This window comes from Acanthopagrus latus, chromosome 6, assembly GCF_904848185.1.
Source record: "Acanthopagrus latus isolate v.2019 chromosome 6, fAcaLat1.1, whole genome shotgun sequence".
Lineage (NCBI taxonomy): Eukaryota > Metazoa > Chordata > Actinopteri > Spariformes > Sparidae > Acanthopagrus > Acanthopagrus latus.
The window spans coordinates 18,694,079-18,716,761 of NC_051044.1; the positions used below are offsets into that span (position 1 = coordinate 18,694,079).

Below are 22,683 nucleotides of genomic sequence, written 5' to 3' on the forward strand. Positions count from 1 at the left end.
CAAATATCTATTGCAGAAAACCAAGATATCGCAATGTCAGTCATCCGAGTCCAGCTGACCTTTTTGGGACAAGACAGACAGCAAAAAGCCCCTCAGCTAAAAAAGAAGTGAAGCTGATTGCAGCAGCGGTCTGTATACGGGTTGCACACTTAAGGCACCCATTGACAGCAAAGATTTTAAAGGTAATACCTTCGATGACTTCATAAAATAAGTTTATTTTAATTTTCTCTTATGATCTGGTTACCAACACAAACGCTAGAGACTGTTAAAAAAAGACGTGTCAATAAACTGTGATGTTTAAACTTCCTGAGTTTGAACTTTCTTCCACGTGGGTTTAAAAAGCCAAAAACAACCCGCTTACATCATGCTCAGTAATTACATTGCACCTTAACTTAGTGTTGTATTGGAACAGTCCTGAAAACTTGTGACGAGGTTTGTGTGGTGACTGTGCACTTCTCAAGGTGTAAAAGTTTATTCACATATAATGTAGAATTATTAAAAATCATGCAAAGTAGCTTATAAGTAACATTTCACAAGCTCCACTTTAGGCAATCCAGATGAAATTCCAGAGCATAGTCTCAGGCTATAGTCTGTATTTAAGTCTGTGTCTTTTATTCCCTTTACACAATATAAATACTCAATAGGAACGGGGTTATATTCTTAAAGTGTTGACTATGCTCAATATAGAAATTCTGGCTTGCTCCCCATGTGATTTCCGGTGGACATTAAGCTGCAGTTCCTTAAAATTCCACCAGATGGAGACATTGTTGGGTCACAGTCAAAACACTTCTAAAACCCTGTAACCATGTAGATTGCGTTGGGAAGGCCTCAGAAAAAGGGGCACAATATATTTAAAATTATTTCTTCCACCAAGTGTAGGTCTGCATGTGTTTGAACTCTCAAAACTACACAAACAAAAACATCTGTATCCCACCACAGACATTGTAGGATATGTATGGTTGCCACAAAAAACCACACCTTTGCATACATTTGAACACTCAGTCAGCTGAATGACCCATATGCAAATCTTTATCGTCTGTAAGTTTAAGACAGCATTGTGTAGAGAAAAGGTTAACTTGTCAGACATTGCACTAAACAGGCCAAGTATGTTTTCTTACTTCTTACGGTCATATGAATATTAATGTTTAATCAATAAAAGTGAATTATTTGGTGTTAGACACTTACAAATTCAAGTGGATCCAAAGGATAAGGCTCCACACAGCACTTGTTTGTCAGCTGTGAAGCTGAAGAACTAGGCGCAGATGTTGATGCCTTTTGCCTGCATTATTCCAGTATTTGATTGTGTGCTATCCAGTCCTTTGATTTGGGGACAACCTACGTATAGATGATGTGTTATGTGTTTCATTACATCAGAAATCTTATGCATAAGGGAAATACTTGAATATTGGTAATGGTAGACATCAATCAGTTACCAGTTGGGGTTTGGTTTATGTGATGCCAGTGAAAAGGCTTTTGAGAATGCATTCCTTCACCTCATACCTTCATACCTCTGAGAAACATCTGAGAAAGCTGCTGTCACAATCTCTCAAATGAACATATATCACTGTTCCCAAAACAAATTGAGCGACACACGTACCAGACCTTGTCATACAGTCGCAGTTTGGTTCTGGCCTGCACTCCTATTGCTCTGGCTGCAACCAGGCCTGAGCACAGATGCCTCCTGTACATATGTCATCGCGTTGTAGCATGGTTGCAGCATAAGGCAGAGCAGCACAGAGAACATGACTAACTTTACTGGCTTTTTTGTGGCTGTGTTGTTTTTGTCATGGACACATTGTTGGATTTCTTGATTATCCAAGGATGGCATAATACAGATGATTATACTTCATGTCCACATTGGGGACCTGTGCTTGTGCTGAGCAACCGTACTGAGCCAAAGCACACCTCTTCCAACTGTGCCAGGGCCAAGAAAGCGCTCACACCAGTCAAACAAACTGGACTTTGGGGTTCAAACGTGCTTGGGCACGGTACAGATTGATGAGTGTTACTGCGCCCTATAATTACTTTGTAAGGTTTAGGAAAACATTGCGGTTTGGATGAGAATCACTATGTTACTTCTGTAGCTTTGTTGCAAATGACCTACTTTACCTTAGTCTATGCAACTGTAAGTTATTTCACTATGTTGTTGACTGCAGTCTCTTAAATAAGTCCTGTCCTAGATTATTTGACTATCCAACCCCAACCTCCTCAGTATAAAGATTCACACTCTATATATTACTTCTCCTCACCTCCCACTTTGCACATGTAATAACTACTACAGCCTATAGAGGTCGCAGCCTCACAACAAACGTACAAATGGGTCGTAATATACTGCTTTAATTTTCCACCTGTACTGTTGTCTTTCTGATGATATTTCCAATATGCATGCAGAATGATTCAGTGCTACGCATACACAATGTGAATCTCAGTTACAGTAATAGGCTTGTTTCATAGGAAAAAAACATGTCAGAGCAGGAAAACCACATGCAAATAATCAAATTAATAATGAGTGAATTCCATTTAAAAGCCACACATTGTTCAGTGATTGGTGTTGTAGGTCCATTCAGTGAGGCTGTTTTAATGAATAAACAATGCAACTTGACTACAATGAGAAATACAAATGCAATTCAAATTAAGTATTTTTTGTTGTGCACCGGGAGCAGCGAAGCGCACACTGACGCCAAATCAGTTAACAATTTTCACTCTTTAATTTGTAAACCTTCATCAGGAGCAGGTCTCTTGTGGGTGTTAAGGTACCATCACCTTGTAATTGCAGGTTACACAAACTCCAAATACGAGCTCAGAGTTGATTTAAAATGTGTCTCTATTATCCTAATATTAGGATTATTCTTATATCCAGTTCTAATTCAAGAAGTTATATGTAATCATACACCTTGCAGTTATTTTCATGACAAATCGAGATAAAATCAAATATGTTGGCGATCCTCATAACAATTCACCAGAACAGTCTATCGATGACTGTTACATGAAGAGTGTTTTTTTTTTTTTTTTTTTTTTTTCTGCTTACGATGCTGCGGTCTCTTGTCCGTTATTGAAACTTAAGGCATTTACAGACACTCCCTAACAATTTGCTGAGAGTCATCAATTATGCAGGGTAGCCGCACGCACAGGGAAGGAAGATAGCAGCAACAATATGGCGACAGCCGCAGTTACTCCCGACTCTTTTCTACATCTGCAGTTCAGTGACAGCTGTCTGGATTTCTGTTAATGCGAGAAAAAGTAAGTAGACTCTCTGTTTGCTGCTTTGTCTGATGTTTTGTGTCGCGGGATGGATCGTAGTCCCACTTCGTCGACTGACTGCATCCCAGTGCCGCAGAGCGGTCCCTCTCTCAGCATCTTTTCCCAGCGTCTGTGGAGGGCTCCTTGCCAGAACATGGACAAATATGTGCGCGAAGGCATCAGCTAGAAGTCGGGGAGATGTGATTTTCGGACGGGGAAAAACGCTGGTGTGTGATGAGACGCGGTAGAAAACAGGGAGACAGCCGGTTTATTTGGGGTGTTGGCCTGCCGCTGGATGGAATGACATTTCAGTGTGTCAGGATGTGAAACATACGCATACGGGATGAAGAAGTGAGATCACGTCAAACTTCTCTGAGTGCTCGCAGAATGCAGCCGATGTGCTCCAGGTGCATGAATAATGCGTCGCCGACAGTAGCGTTTTCGGTACCATTTTTTTCATTCTGCCATCATTTTATAACTTTGTTAGTTTTACCCCCCCCCCCCCCACACACACACACACACACACACACACACTCCACCTCTGTGCCCCCCCCCCCCCCCTCCCCTCCCCTCCCCTGTCCTCCTCCTCCTCCCTTTTGCAATCTCTTTGGAGACTGTATTGCGTGAGGAGGTAGGTGCGTCTTTAGTTTGGCAGTCCTCAGAGGGGCCGCGGCACCCTTTTCTTGCTATTTCCACGCAGTTTTTCCTTGAAAAAACAAAAACAACAACAACAAAAAAAACCAACAAGTTTCCTCCATAATGCTGCTTGTATCAACCTGCATCATATAGAGGGATCCGTGTCGCCTACACCATATGTACGGGTGTGGTGGTGTAGCCTTAAGACCGAGTTAGTTTCACTTTTTTTTTTTTTTTTTTTGCTGTAATTAACCCCCCCCCCCCCTTTTTTTTTTCTTATAAAGGTGTGAAATTGTGCCGATGGGCTTTGAGTTGCGGATGACTTGTCAGGACACGGCTCGTGCTTTTCAAATGACCCACTCTGAGTTTGTTAGTTGGAGCCTATAGCAGCAATAAACCACACTGCAGTATTTTAGGCCCTATAGGACAACGGCGCGCCTCGGTATTAAACAGTGGACTGAACCGAGGACTGCACAAGGCTGCAAATCACGTCGGGCAATGAATGGCACTCACGTGAAATAACATAAAGCTTGAATAAAAAAAAAAAAGGGGGGGGGGTCTCTTGTCCCGCACGGGGACCGAGCTCCCCATCTGTGTTTATCTGCTGAGGGGCCCCGTGCCACCTAATTCACCATCACAACTCATCACAGTTTCCAATCGGGACTCTCCTCAGCTCAGAAATGCAGCCCTTATATGAGGGGTTACATGAGGGCTTTCTCTTAATGTACGGCTGCCAGTTTGTTCCCTCAGTGTCGCGGCTGGACTCGGGGGCTCGTATGAACTCAGCCTGTTCTCAGCGATGCTGCTGTATATCTTATGGCGGGCGGCATTAAAGCATCGCTGCAGGAAATGACCGGAAAGGATGTGTAAGTTGTCTGCCGGCTCATGTGACCGATGCAAGTGCCCTACACAACCTCCTCCTCCTCCTCCTCCTCCCCACCCCCTTCCCCTCCTCATCCTCCTCAGTGTGTGTCCGCGGTGTCCGGTGAGCCCCCGTCACAAGTCAGGTCATCGTCAGAGAGCGTAGAGCAGGCTGGAAGATTTCTGTCCAGGTGACGGGACGGAAGCCGTGGCGCGTTTGGATGTCTTTCCTCCGCACAGAGGACGCAGCGTAGGAGCCTTTTTTTTTTTTTTCTTCTCTTGCTGGAACGCTCCTGAACCGGACAGCGACTTCTCTCTTTCTCTGAGAGGCAACCGAGGCAGCCGGAGTTGTTAGTGCTCCCTGTCGTCCCCCAGTTTTTCATTTTTTTTTTATATAGCCTATATAAATATATATATATTTTTTTTATTCATGGACTCACTTGATTCATCACGGATTTATGGTTATAGGGGGCTGCGCGCTTTTGGATTACGTGCGCTAAAAATGATCCGCTGTAATCGAGTTATTGAGTTTCTTTAATTAAAAAAGAAAAATGTGCCGGGATTTTCGCGTTCTACGCTTCCTCGTGTGACCTAGTGAGTTAGTGGACATTATTCTGTAAAACATTTTTCCTGGCAGTTTTCCTTCTGGTCGGCTCTCATTTGTGTCGCCTCTTTTGCCCAGACTGTCCCGGCGTCATGTGTAAAGAGAACATGCACCGCTGGCCATGCCATCGCATCCTGGTGTGACTCACCTTGACGGTAGATCAATCGGTGTAGCACCGGTGGAAGGAGACTTGGAGGTTGTGCCGAGGTTGGGTTACTTGAGTCGGACTTCATCCCTCTTCTAGTTGGTGTGTGTGTATGTGTATGTGTGTGTGTGTGTATGTGTGTGTGTTTTTTTCTCGAAGGATCTCGATCTGCCCATGGAAGCCTGACTTGTTTCTGATTCATTTCCAGGTCTGTACCCATGTCACTCATTCACTGAATGATGCACACGCTGTCAAATAGATATAGTCTGAACTGTGCCTTGACTGTCAAATATCGGAACAGCATGGCCATCAGCCAGCCAGGGAGAGGAATGCATCCACTGTTGGAGACTGGAGGGATGCAGCTGATAATGTTATTACAACCTGACTGTTTAAACAATGAGTCAGAGCCCCAGAGGTTGAATACATTCCGGTCATAATTCATGGAGTATCTTTTGACACACTTAAGTAGCTGAGCATGATTTATTATTTGGTAATTAAGAATGAATACATTGTAGAGTCACGGTTCTGGTCAGAATACAGTGGGTATGCTGCTACATATACCAGTCAAGGAGTTAAGTTTGTCACAATAAATGTCCATAATCACAGTGAATGTAGTTAAAAGTCTGCCCCTCAGCACATTTATTGTCAATATATGAGTTAGTGCAATAAACCCCAGCCGTCTTTTCCCAAACACACACCAGTCACATTAACTTGTTCGCTTAATCCGTAATAATGATTAGACATTGACAGTTATATGGCAGAAGTAAATCCCCCAAATAATTCACAGCAGTGAGCTTTGATGTACAATATTAACTTATTAAGTTAACTGCTATGAACATGTGGCACTCACTCAGGACTTTATTTAAACCATGCTTGTTTTTCTCGATTGGCCTCAGATCTTTTCGGTCCCTTGTCATTTGTCACTGGGCAGATGATAGGCTTGTGGGAGAATGTGGGTTGGGAGCCACTTTCGCACATACTGTGTTTTGTAGGAGTCTTCACATGTGGAATTTCCAATACACATGTGACAAAAAAGCCAATCACATATGGATGTGTGTAATTCAAGTGTGCAAAACATTATTTTCACATGTGGAGTTCACGTGTGAAGAAGCAAATTTCATGTGGTTTCATGAGCTATGATCTGTTTTCCACTTGTGTAAAAAAAAAGGGGCAAACACATGGCTGAATGTAGTTCACATGTGATAATTGTCCTTAATTTGTGAAAAACGTCCAGTCCACATTTGACATTATCCTGCACAATGTAAAATGTAAGCTCACATGTGAAAATGTGGAATGTAATTGAAAATTGTGATTTTCAAATGTGACATTTTTGTAAGGGAGCATATCAGAAAAAAAAAGAATATGTGGATTAGACTTTCAAGCCAAAACAATGTTCTTGGAGCTGCTTAGGGCTGCAGACCTGGATGTTCTAGGTCAGTGAGACCAGCAGTACTAACACACATCATATGGCAAGTGTTGCCTTTTTGAATTCTTAGATACCAAGGAAATGTAATGAGAAAATGTCATGTAAAACACTTTTTAAGGAGAGATTCAGACAGGCGAGTTCCTGGTGGGATAAAGAGCCAATCATGTGTGAGCTTAAACACGAACAGAGAAAACTCAACTCTTTGCAAAAGGAGATTTAATACTGTTCACTGTACTGTGCTGGGTACCTGGGTTTAGCTTTTGGGGGATAAAGGATCAGTGCTTTAGTCATTAAGGTGATGGAGGGAGCAGAAATAGTGCCTACTGGCCCATGTTCCAAGTGTTTGCACTTTTGGCTTTATTTTGCTTTGTTTGCGTTCTCTGGCAGAACCAGTAAATTTTATCTGTTAGGCTTTTGAGAGAAGCTGACAAAGGGCTGCAAAGTAACTGGTCTAACATATGTATATGGCAACCATTTTAATTATCACCTTTTGTTTCTCAGTCAGTATTATTAATTAAATGACCCTGGATTTAAAAAAACAAACAAACTAAAACTAAATTATTATTCTAAAGGATGTTGTTACTTGCTATTCTTCTGTTTTCATTTTGTTGTATCTTCTGCACATTCTTCCTCACTTTCTCACTCTGTGTCCCTCTCTTCCTCTTAGAGCTGTATGTCGGGGATGGAAAACAAATAAAGAGGAAATAGCCGCAGGATGAAAAAATGGCCGCACCCCTTCTTGCACCCCCAGGACCTGACAGCTTCAAGAAATTCACCCCGGAGTCGCTCGCTAACATCGAGAAGCGCATCAATGAAGAGAAGAACAAGAAGCCACCCAAGCCCAGGTCGGACAGTAGTCACCGCGACACGTCTGACGAGAATGAGCAGAAGCCCAACAGTGACCTGGAGGCTGGGAAGAGCCTTCCCTTCATCTACGGCGATGTTCCTCCTGGAATGGCCGCCACGCCCCTGGAGGACTTGGATCCGTTCTATTTGAACAAGAAAGTGAGTAGACACACAGGCTAATTGCACCGCCAAACGTATAGATAGCCGGGCAGTCAGTTCAGTAGCATCTTTTCTTTTCTCTACTCTAATGTGGAACTGATCAACATTGTAAACTAATCATTCAGAACACATATGTTAAATGAAATCCACTGTCATTGCGGAGTCAGGGTTCATATCAGTTTCAGTCAAAATGGAGGTGATTGTATTCTCTACAGAGTTAGGGAGTTCATAACAGCAAAGACGACCTTGAGGCATTTAAGAGCTTTTGAGTACTTTTTAGTCACTGCTGCTGGGGCTTAGAGACAGCCACTGTATTATTAGGGCACACAGGAGATCATGCGAGGCCTCTGGGTGTTTTTACTACACCTGTGCGGTCAAAGCGCATCTCGCTCTGCTCTTGCAACACTGCAGGAATGCAGTTGTCGGGCTGGGGTGATTCTCGTAAAGGTTTTCTGCGGCGTTGATTAATTATCTGTGCTAATGCATGGTGAAGATGATGTAACAGATGGAGGGGATGACAAACTCACCTTCCTGTTTGTACGCCCTCCGTGCTATAGCTAATTGTATTCCTCTGTGACGAAACACACTTTCAGATGACATGCATGATGTATGAGCGCTGTCTGTTTATTTTCACGAGCGCAGTCGAGTAATAATTTAGTGTCAATTGTATATTGGGGCTGATGCTGTCTCACTCACAGTCTGACTGACTGAGCTGCAGTTTAGAACAGGTCCAGTTAAAACAGGAATTTGCAGAGGCTTAAACTGCAGCGCTGTGCAAAACCGGAACCAATTGAGAACAGAATGAGCGCAGGTTCTGCTGAACTGCTGCCCAACTGTCGCCCAAACGCAGGTGTGTCGGAGAACCCCATAATCATGTAGCCAGCACGCCCTGGGGCAGAGAACTTATTACTGTCATCATATTATCTTTGCTGCTGTGCTGTTACTTGTGTTATTGTCATCTGCATTATACTTGGCATTACAATCTTCACATTTTCCACTGGAAACCTTCAGGACACAGCACTCAGGTTCATTTTGAACCACAGGTGCAGTTTAAACCACAGTTTCTGAGGCAAACAAGGACAAAAATATAACAGAGCAACAGCCCCGTTTTGTGTATGTAGACACATTTTGAACGCAGTTATTCAAGCGCTGCAACCATGTGTTCGTACGGATAATTTCCCCAGAACCACATCTATTTCTTCTGTAGGACTTGTTTGGTATCTCACAGCAGCTTTTGGAGATTTGAAGCTTCTAAAAAATGTTTTACTATTGTTGAAGATCATGGTGTGGTTTCTCTTTTGTGCCACAAAACTCTGTCTCCCATTTTCTCTGCAGTTGATGCATTTTTTAAATTAATTGCAGGCGACATATTTTAGTCCGCTGTCCCACACCACAAAACACTAGCCTGGCTGTTCCAGCACTGTGGCTCTGCCCAGGCAAAAGAGGAACTAATGGGGAAAGCAGCAAAGGGCAGGAGAACGCTGTAGTACCCTCAGCTGTGTAGATGGGTGGAGTAGCCAGTCTCCTGTGCGGCGGCGGTGATAATGTGTAAGAGAATCCGCGGCCTGTGCAGCAGCAAGAAGCCCAGTCAGCAGGTCTGGCACTCTCAGCCAGCAGCAGTCCCTCATAGGGCACATGAAACGATCAAGTATATGTGCCTTTTGTGATCTATTGATCCACAGCACTAGTTCAGTGGTGGCCACAGGAAGGGCTGCGTTCTTGTCTTATTATCCTTCCCCACTTTATGCCCAGTGCATACTTGTTCACCTCTTCTTACTTTCCTCTGCGGCGTCTCACTTTGGTGATTCAAGGAAAGTTGCAGTAGAGTTGTTTATCATGGTCTCACACGCCTCTTTATTGTCTCAGCCAAACATGACAGGTTTATTTTAAAATAATGTTTTTGGAAAGTTGATTAGAGCTCTGAATACACCATACAGTTTTAAAAATGTTGATTAACCCAAACTTATACAGTACGAATAAATCGTGTGAGATGCACAGCTCTCAGTGTATGTGCTCACTGAGGAAACAAGAGAGGCACATTTTCTGTTGCTACTGCTTGACCAACCTGGCACCCGGCCTCTTTATTTTCCCTCCCCATGTCACCGTGGGCTCTTTCAGATTCTCTTTTTGCCACTTCAGGCAGGCTCTGTGAGAAAAAAGTACCGACCTTGGGGAATCGACTCATGGCACTGCTTCAACTATGTGAGAGCCTGACAATGGGCAAACTAAATTTCTGACATGTCCAAAAATCATACTTTGTTTGGTCCATGCCCCCCATACATTGCACGGCAATCGAGCCTAACAAAGCCGCATTTTAGTCCGACGGAAAGATGAGTCATGCGGCTCAAAAACCAGGTCAGGGACGGGCTCAAACTGTACGATGTATACCCAGCTTCACGGATCGGCAACTTAGGCTCTGTGCAGAAAAACTTACATAAAAGCTCACCCAGATGAGTAAAAACATGGAAGGCTTTTCAGTATTTCTGACATCATGATGCTTTGCAAGATTTGCAAGTTTTATGAACATCGCGTCAAAGCATTCATCTCTTATATAGTTTTATGTAAGAAACAATGCATTACACATAAATCAGACCGGCTCAGCCACCAGACATTTTTAATTTACGGTCATTTACAAAATGACGGCACTGAAGATTCTCATCTGTTTTCAGGTCTTTAGCCTCTGTGATGAATATTTGCACTCACATAGTATCTCAATGGAGCCTGTGTTGGATACCAAGTTAACTGATGTTTAAAACCTTTCAACACAAATGGCAATCATCTGCATTAAATCTGATTAAATGGTTCAATTGTCATAAATCAGATCTAGAAAGGTCACTAAATCTTTCTCTTTATCGTCTCTAAGTGATGAAAACAGCACGTTTATTTAGTTTTTGAAATAATTCATTATGATAAGTCATATAGAAACACATTCACAAGCTGCCAGGAACCTCAGAAAATACATTGCAAACATCCTGTAAATTCATCTTTTTTCAAATTGTTATTGGCAGGAGTTGTGAAATGTGATAACATCTATATTATTGGTATGCCGGGGTTACATTTCATAACAAGAAATACATGATCTAGAAATATCCAATTTTTTTTAAAATCAGAATTGTTTAACAATTGACACAGTTTTATAGATTATCATTGTCTGATAACAAGCATGAGCATTAGGATTAGATCTATTAGAAGTATAAAAATGGGCTTCATTGGAATTTGACAGTTTAGCTAATTATTGTCAAATTGTTCTCATTTCAAGATATATCATTCCATGACTTGGGAAGGTAGTTGCAGTGATCACATAGACCCAAATTCCATCCCAGCTAGAGTCTTTTATTCTCAACAACATTTTTTAGGGAATTTCAAAAGGGAAGGAAGTGGTACTCAGCTTTTTAGACTGCCACTTAAATAGTTCATCTAACGTTTACGCGACTGCTTAGGTTCTGCCTTCTCTTCATTCTGCTTAGTCAAGATCTGCTAACTTCATCATACCCACCCATGTCAGCAAATTCAGTGAGAGTCACAGACTATCGCCTCATCTTCCCTTCCCATCTTACTACTATTCATATCAATCGTTCTCCTAATCCACTAATGTATTTGTCCTTTATCACTCCTGAGGAGGTGCCTCGAATCGCAATCATAGTTAGCATCAATCCCTCCTCTTTCTGTCCTCACCTTTCCAGGCTGCTTGTCTCCTCTACTCGAGCGTCGGTCATTCTATCGCTCACCATCGCACTGTATGTCAATGAATGTGTGTGTGTGTGTGTGTGTGTGTGTGTGTGTGTGTGTGTGTGTGTGTACGTGTTACCGTCAGCTGCAGGAAACCTGATCACAGCACTCATGCATCAAAGGGAGGAAGAGGGGGCAGTGGTGAGGAAGAGAAATGCAGCGTTGCAGTTCTTGTTTTCCCCTGTGATGGGGAGAGGACTGCCTGGGCTTTTCAAATGTCTGATGCGATTAGGCAATGTTAAAGCTGCCGTGGTCATACAGGAAGAGCGGGACTGGATGGATGGAGGACATTCTGGCGTTTTTTTAGCTCACACCGTGCACGTGCACACATCTGTGTTAAGATGATTCAGCTCAAAATTGGCTGCTGTAGTCTGAACTGCTTTCGGGTTTTGTCGACGCAGAAGCGACTTTCTCTTCCTGATTGTGGCATTTCGTTGGCCGTGTTATCACAGGAGTCATTTCTGTTCAGGCTGCTGGTGAGTGCACGAGGGGAGCTCGTGGTTAAAGCAGCAGTAGCCTCTGACTCTCACCATGTAGCACTGTACACACCGTTACATTATGTTTCTCTTCCACCATCTCCGTCTGTGTGTCCATTACTCTCCTTTTCCCCTCTCCCTTCCGCTGCCTGCTCTCCAGCGCTCTTTTTTTTTTTTTCAGGGTGTAGTAAATTAGAGCGAGGGCCAGGCTTTAGTGCTCTGTCTGAGTCCTCAGTCTCTGATGACACAGCATCCTCCTGTACTGGGCTGAGTGAGGAGGGGGTGGGGTGGGGAGGGTTCAGTGTGCTTCCACTGCTAGCTGGGCTGGTTTAAAGAAGGAGGGTGGGGTAAGGAGAAAGGAAAGTGGGGTTTTGCAGCACAACATACAGGTGACGAAGTAGGATGACGCATTTTTTTGATATGGTATAATATGCAGGGAAATTAGTTTGCAGTCCTACTTATTTAGGGGAGACATAACAGGCCTCACTGCAGTGAACGTTTCACAGTGAACAGTACGACTTACTGTCTGTATTTTTGTTTGTCTGTAAATTGAATCAAGATGCTCTTACTCAATACAAGGTACTCATTCCAGAATGAGCTAAATCCAGCACATGGTAAATGTGTGTGTTAAGGATTCTCTTTCCAGTTCTGCAAAGCGGCTCATGAAGTCATATGTTTTAAATCTTATGTTAAAGCTCTGTTTTGGAGTATCTAACGGTTTATGAAGGTTGTTTGAGGCTCTAGCCAACAATTATTTTGCAGTCACAATAACTTATTTTTCTCAGACGTTGTATTGTCCCAGGAATAATTGCAATAAACGGTTTCATTGTCATTTTGAGACCTTTTTTTTTGCCACTGACATAATGGTAATATAATAACCTAATAATGGAAGTACACCCTTTTAAGAGCAATGACCTTTTGATTCTTGAGAATATTCAGACATTAGAATTGGAATGTGAAAAATGATTATAGAACATAATGGCACTACTAGTTATTCTGACATCATGTTGACTAAAATATTGTTATTTATATGTTTAGTTCAACCAACAGTCCATAACCCAAAGGTATTTGATTTGCAACGATATAAAACATGGAAAAGAGGCAAAAACTAAAACAGGAAACAGCAAACGCTTGGTCCATTTTTTCTTGATGAAGGCCTTGAAGGATTAATAGATTATCAGAGTTTTCAATTAAGAATGGATTTGTTGTTTTCGCAAATCATTCAGGCTTGGAGTTTATGGCCATCTTCTAATAGGTCTATTGTCTCGGGACTGGTCTGTGTCAGACTGAGGTCCTGGGATGATTCAGGGGTGTTTTCGTCTGGTCCAGACCAAGGCAAGATGATAGGTGGCTTGTTTATTCAACAGTTTGTCACCCTGCATCATTAGTACACCGTCCTGACCCACATGGAGAAATCACACTCCACAGCAGTTCATGCAGCACTTTAGTGCTTCTGATGAGTGGTTGTTAGCATTATTAGAATTTGTAGACTGCAACCTCATGTTATGAATAATGACTAACAGGCAGAGACAGGATAGAAAGGAGGCTTCCATGGCTTATTCATGTGGGATTGCTGTCACACAGTTTTTAATGGACTTAATGAACTGACACAGGACATGGAGTAGGATACAACGCAGCAGTTTTATAAGCTTTTGACCTATTAATAAGGGAAAATACCTGCGCTGAAGTGCATATGTGCCACCATGAAATGATTTTACATAAAGAGATTATAAGATCACTTCTTCGACAGTTCATGATCAGCAGAAGGATTTAGTAGTAATACAGATTAAGCTAAAATTCCTTGTCTGTTATCAAAAATCCTGTGGTTGGTCCGCTTGATTCTCATCACAACTGAACTGCAGCAGAGTCTGCTTGGAAGTGGAAGACCCTCCTCTACAAGCGTTCGCTCTCCGGTTGTTTGGTTTGCAGCAGGGTTCGACTGACAGCTTTCACACTAATGAACCACACTAACTGGGAAAGCGTACCAGGGTCTGTTTTATCCGAACCAAACGGGTTAGGTGTGAAAGCACCCCAAAGGATGCACCACAAACCCCTCCTTATGATCTCTGTCATTCTCTGCCCCCTCTTCTCCTCCTCATCTCCTCCTCCGTTTCTCTCTCTGCTGCATGCCTACCCAATTCCTGCTCTTCCTTCCTCCATCTACCCATCCATCTCAGGTTTGCCTCTCTCCCCTCTGCAGCTCTCAGGCTTTCTATTCTGCATCACTCCCCCTCCACCCCCTCAGCTCTTCCTCTCTTCGGCTCTCTTTGCGGCTGTCCCATACCCCTGCAAGCCCCCTCTCCACATGCTCCACTATTCTTCTTCTCTCTCTCTCTCTCTCTCTCTCTCTCTCTCTCTCACACACACACACACACACACACACTCACACACACACACTCACACACACAAACACTGTCCTTGCAGCTGCATTCTGCCTCCTGATTCTTGAATATGTGCCTTTTTCTCAAGCACTCTATGGAGAGTTAGGAACATTTCTGGAGCTTTGCAGCAAATAAGGCTTCTTTACAGCGAGGCCTGCTCAGCTGTGTTGTATATTTATCATATTTGTTCGTGTGTGTGCTCTAACTCTGTAATTATGTAGGCAGGTCAGTGTTATAATGATATGTGCGTGTGTGTGTCCTCGTTAACTTTATGTGAAGGAACCTGCTTTGTGTTACATTTGAAGTGCTTGGTGGTCCATGGTGACTGTACACAATATATGAAAATAGATACAGCTCATTTTCAGTCGCCTCAGCTTGCCAATGTGCTACACAGCTGATATGTTGATTCTATTTTAGTGTGTTTGTTGAACGCATAAGCTTTTAGCGCCATATTGTTGAATTTGGTGTCTCCTATTCCATGGGAACCTTCACTGAATGTCTCTGGAAATTAATAAAACTGAGGGAAATTATCAATCAAAGAACCACTGTCCAGAACTTAAATAATCAAGAACAGCTTAACCAACAGTATAGAACCAATCACAATGTTTGTTTACAATATCACTCAGGTAGAAAACCCTGCATCACACGGTAGCCAAAATATTTTACTGATGTTGATTATTTCTTATTTTATTTTATGACGGCTTGAGTTTAACCAAAACTAGCAGTCAGTCTGAGACAGTGCTGTTGGATAGATATCAAAGACGCTTGCACAGCTACACAGTGAATGAAAGCTGAGACGTCAGAGAGGTCGGACCATTGTGCTTCACTATATATCTGGTTTCACGTGTCTCAACCGCCAGATGTCTGTCAGGGAATGGCTGTCGTTGTTAGCGCAACATCACAGTGATTCAGTCTAGAGTATATGCATTCCACAACAGTGTGCAGGCGTAGGTGTGTCTAGTGGTTGGACTAGTGTTGACTGTCCATTCAGTTGGGAAAAATGTTGTTAAGTGTGCCACAATACACTGCGATCTGAGCCCGTGGTGGAAACAGCACTGTTACGGTGCTGCTCACGTTTAGGGTCGCAAGTAATGATTGTTTTCATCATCCATTAATCTTTCTATCATGTTTTTGATAAATGACAATGATTATTAGTATCTTGTTCTGTCCACAACCCCAAGATAAAGGGGAATCACGAATCCAGAAAATATTCACATTAACAAGCCAGATTCAGAGAATTTTGAATTAAGTGTCATCAAAAAAATTGGCAATTAATTTGATAGCATGGATGATGTTTGAGGTCATCTAAACTAATATCCACCTATTGCCCACAGATTTCCATTCATCCAGTTCACTGAAGCTTCCTCCTCTTCTGCTCATATTGTTGTTCTACGTGGTACAGGCGTTAGTAAACTGCAGCTCTTTTTATTGACGCAAGAATGGTTTAGTCCTCTCTTTGTGTCCTGTGTGTTTAGTCCCGTGTCCTTTGTGTCATTAACATTTTTGCCATTATTACATTTTAGTCCATATCTCATTCCCAATTCACTTGTTTTTATTCAGTTTATGGCTTTAATCGTTCTCTGAAAAGAGCCCATATCAATGAAGCTTTCACTAAGGGAAATCATACATTTAGTATTTTAGTATTCTCAGTGGTTGATCAGAGATCTATTAATGTGGCAGACGATCAATTAAGGAAATTGCCTGACATTCGCATCCCTCGTGCCAGGTTGCCAAGTGTGCATCAACAGCAGATTTTTTTCTGCCTCCAAGTCGACACAGTTCATTAAGTAACTGGAGCCTCTCTTCAGTTGAATTGTGAATCTTTCATAAATACCCATATGCTGTACTTTATAGTATGACACTTTACAACATACCAAATGGTCCCCTGACATTAACATTCAGACTCAATAGGGACAAAGCAAACATGTTTTCATTAAGATGACATCTTCACATGTAAAGTTTTCCAAAAACCTATGTAACCATAGGAGTCCAAAGCAATAGGCTTCATATTGATCTAACAATGCAACATAGTTATGCATGCGAGGCATCTATTAGCTGCTAATGAGATATTGCTTATTTTACAACCTCCTCCTCCTCCTTCCATCCACACACAGTATTGGCTTTGTCAGCAAAACGCTCCATTTGACCTCTGGGAGAAAGACTCACCCTGTGGACACGAGATCCTGTGTTTTCCTGTTGGTTTGATGTTGATTATTCTTTTCTTAATGTGACAGGAAAAATGGTGAGAGGATATTTGAAGTCAATAGGCAAAAAGGAGCAGGGAGAGAGGAAGGGAGGGAGAGAGAGGAGTCTTCTGATGCAGAGAATACATTCTGTCTTTCCCCAGACTGCGGACACCTATTTTTAATTTAATTAGATTTCAGGACACCACTCGTCTCAGGACACTTCTAGTCGCCACACCGTTTCTCTCCAGTGTTTCCCGTGGTGTGAACCATGAACTCCTGTTGTACGTGTTTATCTAGTTGCTGGTGCCACATGCACACTAAAGACAAATGCCTCTGTCACACATGGATCCTTTCCACCAGTGTGATATCACTGAACATAAACAGGGCAAACGATAATATAGAGTTGGCTTTCTGGCACTTTCGCAGTATTTATCACTTTGAAGTCTTTAAAATCATATTGTATGTTCACAGAAGCTGTTTCTGATTTCAACTGATGTCTTCATTGTTTTTCAGCACTGTTTATGTACAGGTCACGGTGTGTTTTCTGTAAATACTGGCGCACAACATTGTCAGTGTCATAAATACACATGAGGGGGATGTGCTGAAGAAGGAAAAAAACAGCAGTGTACGCATCCAGACCTCACACATTCTCATCCAGATCACACATCTGATTGCTGGTATATAATACGAGTATTTTCATGGTCTGTAGTGTTGTGCAGTTACATCACTGTTAGACTGTTTGCTATTCGCATATGTTTGCATTTGTCCTTATGTCGTCTTTTACCCTTTGCTCTGTTTAGTCACTGCACTTGAGACATAAGACATTTGTGCTGACATTTCTGGTTTGGCAAGAGGTATTAAGTCATAGAAGTCACATGTCCTAATGCTAAGATAAGTACATTTAGTGATATTTTTGGTACTTATATTGGTAATCTTGGTGGTATTTTGTTGTTACTGTAAGTGGTATAAAGTGGCAGAACTTGCACATCATGTCATAAGTAATACATATATTTCCTTTTCTATTATTTGTACTTATACTGCTGCTCTCTGTGATATTGTTTATTGGTAGAATGATCATGACCTTGTCATGTGACCTTGTTGTTGTTTGACTGTAAACCCTGTCACACCACAACTTGATGTACTCCATTTAAAGCACCTATGAGTGCCTGGAAGTCTTTGTCAGACTACCTACTTATTCTGTGTACTTCCGCCACAAATAAGCTGGACAGTCACTATTTTAATTTAATTTTCTTTGCACATTAATAGACTGTCAGTAATGCAGTGTTAAATGTACGACCTTCAGGAATAAAAAGAAACAGGAAGCATTTGTAACAAGTTATTAAGTATGCCATTTATTTGCATTTAATGCTCACACTCCTCAATCTTGACCCCATATTTTTTTGGTCCAAATCAGGCACAAACATCCACAAACACACTTTGTGGGGTACGCTCAAACAAGCGCACACTGCTGCCTCACCCCAGTGCCCAGCCCCACTTGGCCCAGTTGTTGTTTATGGGTGGGGAGTGGTTGTTGAGAGCTTAGAGTCAGCAGATCTGCCCCCTGATCGATGACAGCATTTGCGGTTCTCTTCCAGTAAGAGCTTTAAACTTTGGGCGAAGAGAGTCATTTGGCCACAAAGAGGGGAGCGCTTCCCGTGCACCTGTCTGCTGCTTCTGAGGCAGCTCGCGGAGCCACTGCTGCCATGACAGAGGCTCCGCGTCTGATGCAACCAGGAAGAGAGGTGTTAACTGTGTTACTCCCGGCGTTTGGGTGGCTGGCCACCGAGAGAGTGATGTCAGCGGACTGAAACATAGTCTTGCGTCCTTGCTGCTGCTGATTACGTAGCCCTTTCCATACCTTTTTGCTCTACTGTGTTTATCCAGTGTGCTTTGTATCATGTCAATCATGTATTTTGGAAAGATGTAAGATTTCAAAATGGGAACGTATTCATAATGAAATTTAGAGTCACCTGTGCTGTGAGAATCAGCCGTGTAGTTAGAGTGGAAACCGATGCAGTGGTGCCCCATGACTCAGAGGTGAGCTCAGGACTTACATCAGCTCCAGTCATCTCTTCCCTTTTTTTTTTTTTTTTTTAAAAGAACAAGATAGCGCAATGGTTTGCAGGCTGTGTACTGAATAGTATGTTCCATATAATGTGTTCTAAAAATGTTCTAACTGTCTTGTTATCTCTTTCTTTGTCTCTTTCTCTCTCTCCACAGACATTTATAGTCATAAACAAAGGGAAAACAATCTTCCGCTTCAGTGCCACGCCCTCCTTGTACATCTTAAGTCCTTTTAATCTACTTAGGCGAATAGCTATTAAGATTTTGATACATTCATATCCTTTCAAGTTGTTCTTTTTCTATACTTAACAGTAGAGCTGAGTGATATGGCCTTCAGATAATACTGCAGTATTTTTGTTACACAATGTGAATCTATACGTTTCAGTTAATAATTGCTAGGACTGGGCGACAAAATCATATATCTCAATGTTGTCGACCAAATACTGTTCCTCGATATCCATATTGCAACAATCTTTGCATTGTAGTTTTGTATTGTTACTTGACAAAATATTAGCACAGTGAGATTTATGATAATTAGTCATTAATAATGAGGATGTAAGTTGGTAAACACAAGTAATAGAACAAGTAGAACTGTCACCATCTACAATATAACCATATCAAAATTCTAAGACGTTATGTAGTCTAACATCATGATGACAATATATCACCGTATTGCCCAGCTCTACTTTACAGTGAATGAAAACAGATTTTTCGGTATATTAAACATGTTTGCTTTTGAATTGAGTTGTTGGTGTGTTAAAGGTGTAATACGTTGGAAAGGGCCACCTTAAATTCAATCTCCCATCTAGTAGGAGCAGCATATCACCAGAGTAACTGCTAACTGCTGCTTACTGCATTCTGTTCATAGATCCATGACTGGAGCTACTCTTAGCTTGTTAGCTCAGTTAGCCGTGTTGTTAGCTGGACTAGCAGGGGAGTATTTTAACGTCAACACAGTCGGTTCTTCACTTTCTGTTGATAATTTAAATACTTTTTAAAAATGTTATAAACTGAAATTCTTTCATATTGCACCTTTAAAATACATTGGATGTCAAACTGTAGCATTGTCCAAACTTTCCTTAACTACCTTCTTCCCACATTATTCAGCATGATCATCATGTGTACGATTTTGACCAACTGTATATTCATGACATTTAGTGACCCCCCGGAGTGGTCCAAACAAGTAGAGTAAGTACACATCCATGTGTCTTCTCAGTCATCATGTCCTTGTTTTATGAATCTGTCACCATTTTACTGTATTCTCTCTTTCCTCTCAAGGTATACCTTCACAGGTATCTATACGTTTGAGTCACTCACAAAAATAGTTGCCAGAGGCTTCGCTATAGACGGCTTCACCTTTCTCAGAGACCCATGGAACTGGCTGGATTTCATGGTCATCTCAATGGCGTAAGTATTTGAACTCCTAATTAGTAAGGATTAGAGAAAGAAAATTATTTAAACCTACAGTACCAATAGCAACTATGAACTAGGAAAAAGCAAGAAACAAAACAAGGGGATTTCAACATTATTAATAACACGCTAACATTTTAGCATGTGGATAGAAGGAAGGCAAAATGGTAACAGGACTCCAGACAGACTACTAAAACACAACCAAAAGAATTAAGTAATCATTTGTCATTACAGATTTTAGTGTTAGTTAGAAATGTACTGATTCACTTTTTGAATTCAATTTTGTTTGTTTGTTTTTTAAAATAACAACAAATATAATTTTAAAATATTTACTTTATATTTTATGATGGACAGTACTGTCAATCTAAATGTTGTTTTTGCTAAATGCTGAACAACCCTCAAACCTGAGAGAACAATTCCTGTCAACACATTTAGCCATTATAGCAACAAACACACACTGCCACGGGACAGCTTTACAGTGGAGGGATGAACACCATTTTGTTTGCGTGAGTCAACCCCTCTAATATATATCATACTTTTTAAACTGGGTTTAATTCAGTATAGCAGTTGCTGACAAACTCATTAACCCCAAACTTCTGATAGAGATGAGCCACCACAGTCGCAAAGCTGAACTTACCCAACACCTGCTCTGAGACCGGGTGGCACCAAACGTGTCTCGTCCCTTTTCAAAATGTGTTTCATGTGTGTTATTAAATTTCATGTCATCTCCTCTTTGGGTATGGATTTGTGGCACTGCCTACTGTTTGCAGCCATGTAAAGACTACTACTACTGCTACTACTACTACTACCACTACTACTGGTACTACTGGTACTACTCATAATAAGAATAATAATGATAATGTATTAATATAGAACCTATTTTAGGTGGGTTTTCAATTTATTTTAAAATTAGATAAAGTACTATATAGAGAAGTTAAAAGACAATCAAAAACCTTAATGCAAATACACAACACCATACCAGTAAATTGAATTAAAATGATAATAACCAATTGAATGAGAGAGTCATGCCTGTGTGACTGACAGGCTAACCTAAATGGTTACTAAAACTTTAGAAATTTGGAGATGCTGAAAACATGTCATCCTACATTCATGATTTTAATGATGTTAGGTGATAAAAAGGTTCTATAGACAGCGGCCTACAGCGCCTTCAGTCCACATCATGATGTCAATGCTCATTAATATATCATGTAACAATCTGTTCTTTCTTTCCTCTGTTCGGGATGGCTGCTGAGTAACTGTATCTTGATCCACCTTGCAGGTATATAACAGAGTTTGTAAACCTAGGCAATGTGTCAGCTCTGCGTACGTTCAGGGTTCTGAGGGCTTTGAAAACAATTTCAGTTATCCCAGGTAAGACAGTCCAGGTGTTTGTGTTTGCGGGTGGGCGAGTCCCGGGGTTGATGTTAGGTGTGGTTTTGTTTCACTCCCTCTCTCCTCTTCCTCTTCCTTCTTCGTTCTCTTCCCACTGGTTGGACAGGCGCTCTCTCTCTCACCATGGTGTCCCCTCCTGGTCTTCAATGGTGGTGATGGTGTCGTGCTCTTGCGCGTACATGCGTGCGTGTGTGTGGTGTTACCGTGTGTGTTGTGTGTCATGGGGTTCTGTTTTGTGTCATCCTACCTTGTTACAGATATATAACAGAGTTTGTGGACCTTGGGAATGTCTCGGCGCTGAGAACGTTCAGGGTTCTCCGAGCATTAAAAACGATTTCTGTCATTCCAGGTGAGACTCCCATTTAAACACTAAGGCTGAGTTTACATTATCTATTACCTGTTTTTATTTCTGATACTTGAACATTTGTTTTTTTTGTTTGTTTTTTTTCAAAAAAAGAGGATGTTTTAGAATTTCTACATTATTTTGTTTTACTTTTGTTTCTATGATGATCAAAAATGGTAGCAATACATTTTTGATAGGCTTAGCAGTCTACTGGCAGTCTTGTGATATCAAACGTCCCATATCGGCAGCTGGGCTGTGTTCAACAGCCATTCGTCTGTACAGATTTACCTAAAAGGAAACAGGAATTAATGTCCAAAACTATGTGATAATGTAGGAGAAGAGGTGAGATATTTTTATCCAGTGAGCTGAATGTCAGAATGATCATCACATCTTTGCACATCTGGTTTGAGATCAGTTTTATTTTGTACACTGATTCCAATTCTCACAAACTTTGACACTGCCTTCTTGTTTATTTGATTCCCTGAGACTGCCAAGCCTAATTTAAAAGACGCTGCATGAAGCTTTGAGACACATGCTTTTACAAGTTTGGCTTTAAGGGATGTTCTTTTGGGTTTTGTTATCCTTTAGTTATAAGAGCTATTTGAGTCAGGCATCAGATTTATTTTTTGAAGATCTTTGTCCATCCTGGAAGTGAAAGGGAAACATAAATTATATATAGATAACATAGATAAGCAACACATATCTTTTATGACCAGTAGTTAATATCATTTTACCCCTAGGGTTTAACCCTATCCCTTTAATAAAAACAGAAAGACAAAGCATAT

At 41.5% G+C, this 22,683-nt stretch overlaps 1 protein-coding gene across 4 annotated transcripts in view; it reads left to right on the top strand.

Annotated features, from left to right (window-relative positions):
- The first annotated feature begins 3,018 nt into the window (after positions 1-3,018).
- The window catches only part of scn8ab (sodium channel, voltage gated, type VIII, alpha subunit b), a 52,283-nt gene continuing 32,618 nt past the window's right edge, over positions 3,019-22,683 (top strand). The window contains exons 1-6 of one of the 4 annotated variants that reach the window (XM_037101453.1): positions 3,019-3,240; positions 7,580-7,917; positions 18,910-19,028; positions 19,852-19,941; positions 20,032-20,160; positions 21,443-21,534. In XM_037101453.1, the coding sequence (XP_036957348.1) occupies positions 7,636-7,917; positions 18,910-19,028; positions 19,852-19,941; positions 20,032-20,160; positions 21,443-21,534 (712 nt within the window). In that variant the 5' untranslated portion in view covers positions 3,019-3,240; positions 7,580-7,635. Of the gene's footprint in view, positions 3,241-5,448; positions 5,589-5,620; positions 5,695-7,579; positions 7,918-18,909; positions 19,029-19,851; positions 19,942-20,031; positions 20,161-21,442; positions 21,535-21,812; positions 21,905-22,683 lie in introns of those variants that run through there. The other 3 variants (XM_037101450.1, XM_037101452.1, XM_037101451.1) reach the window with 3 other exon arrangements.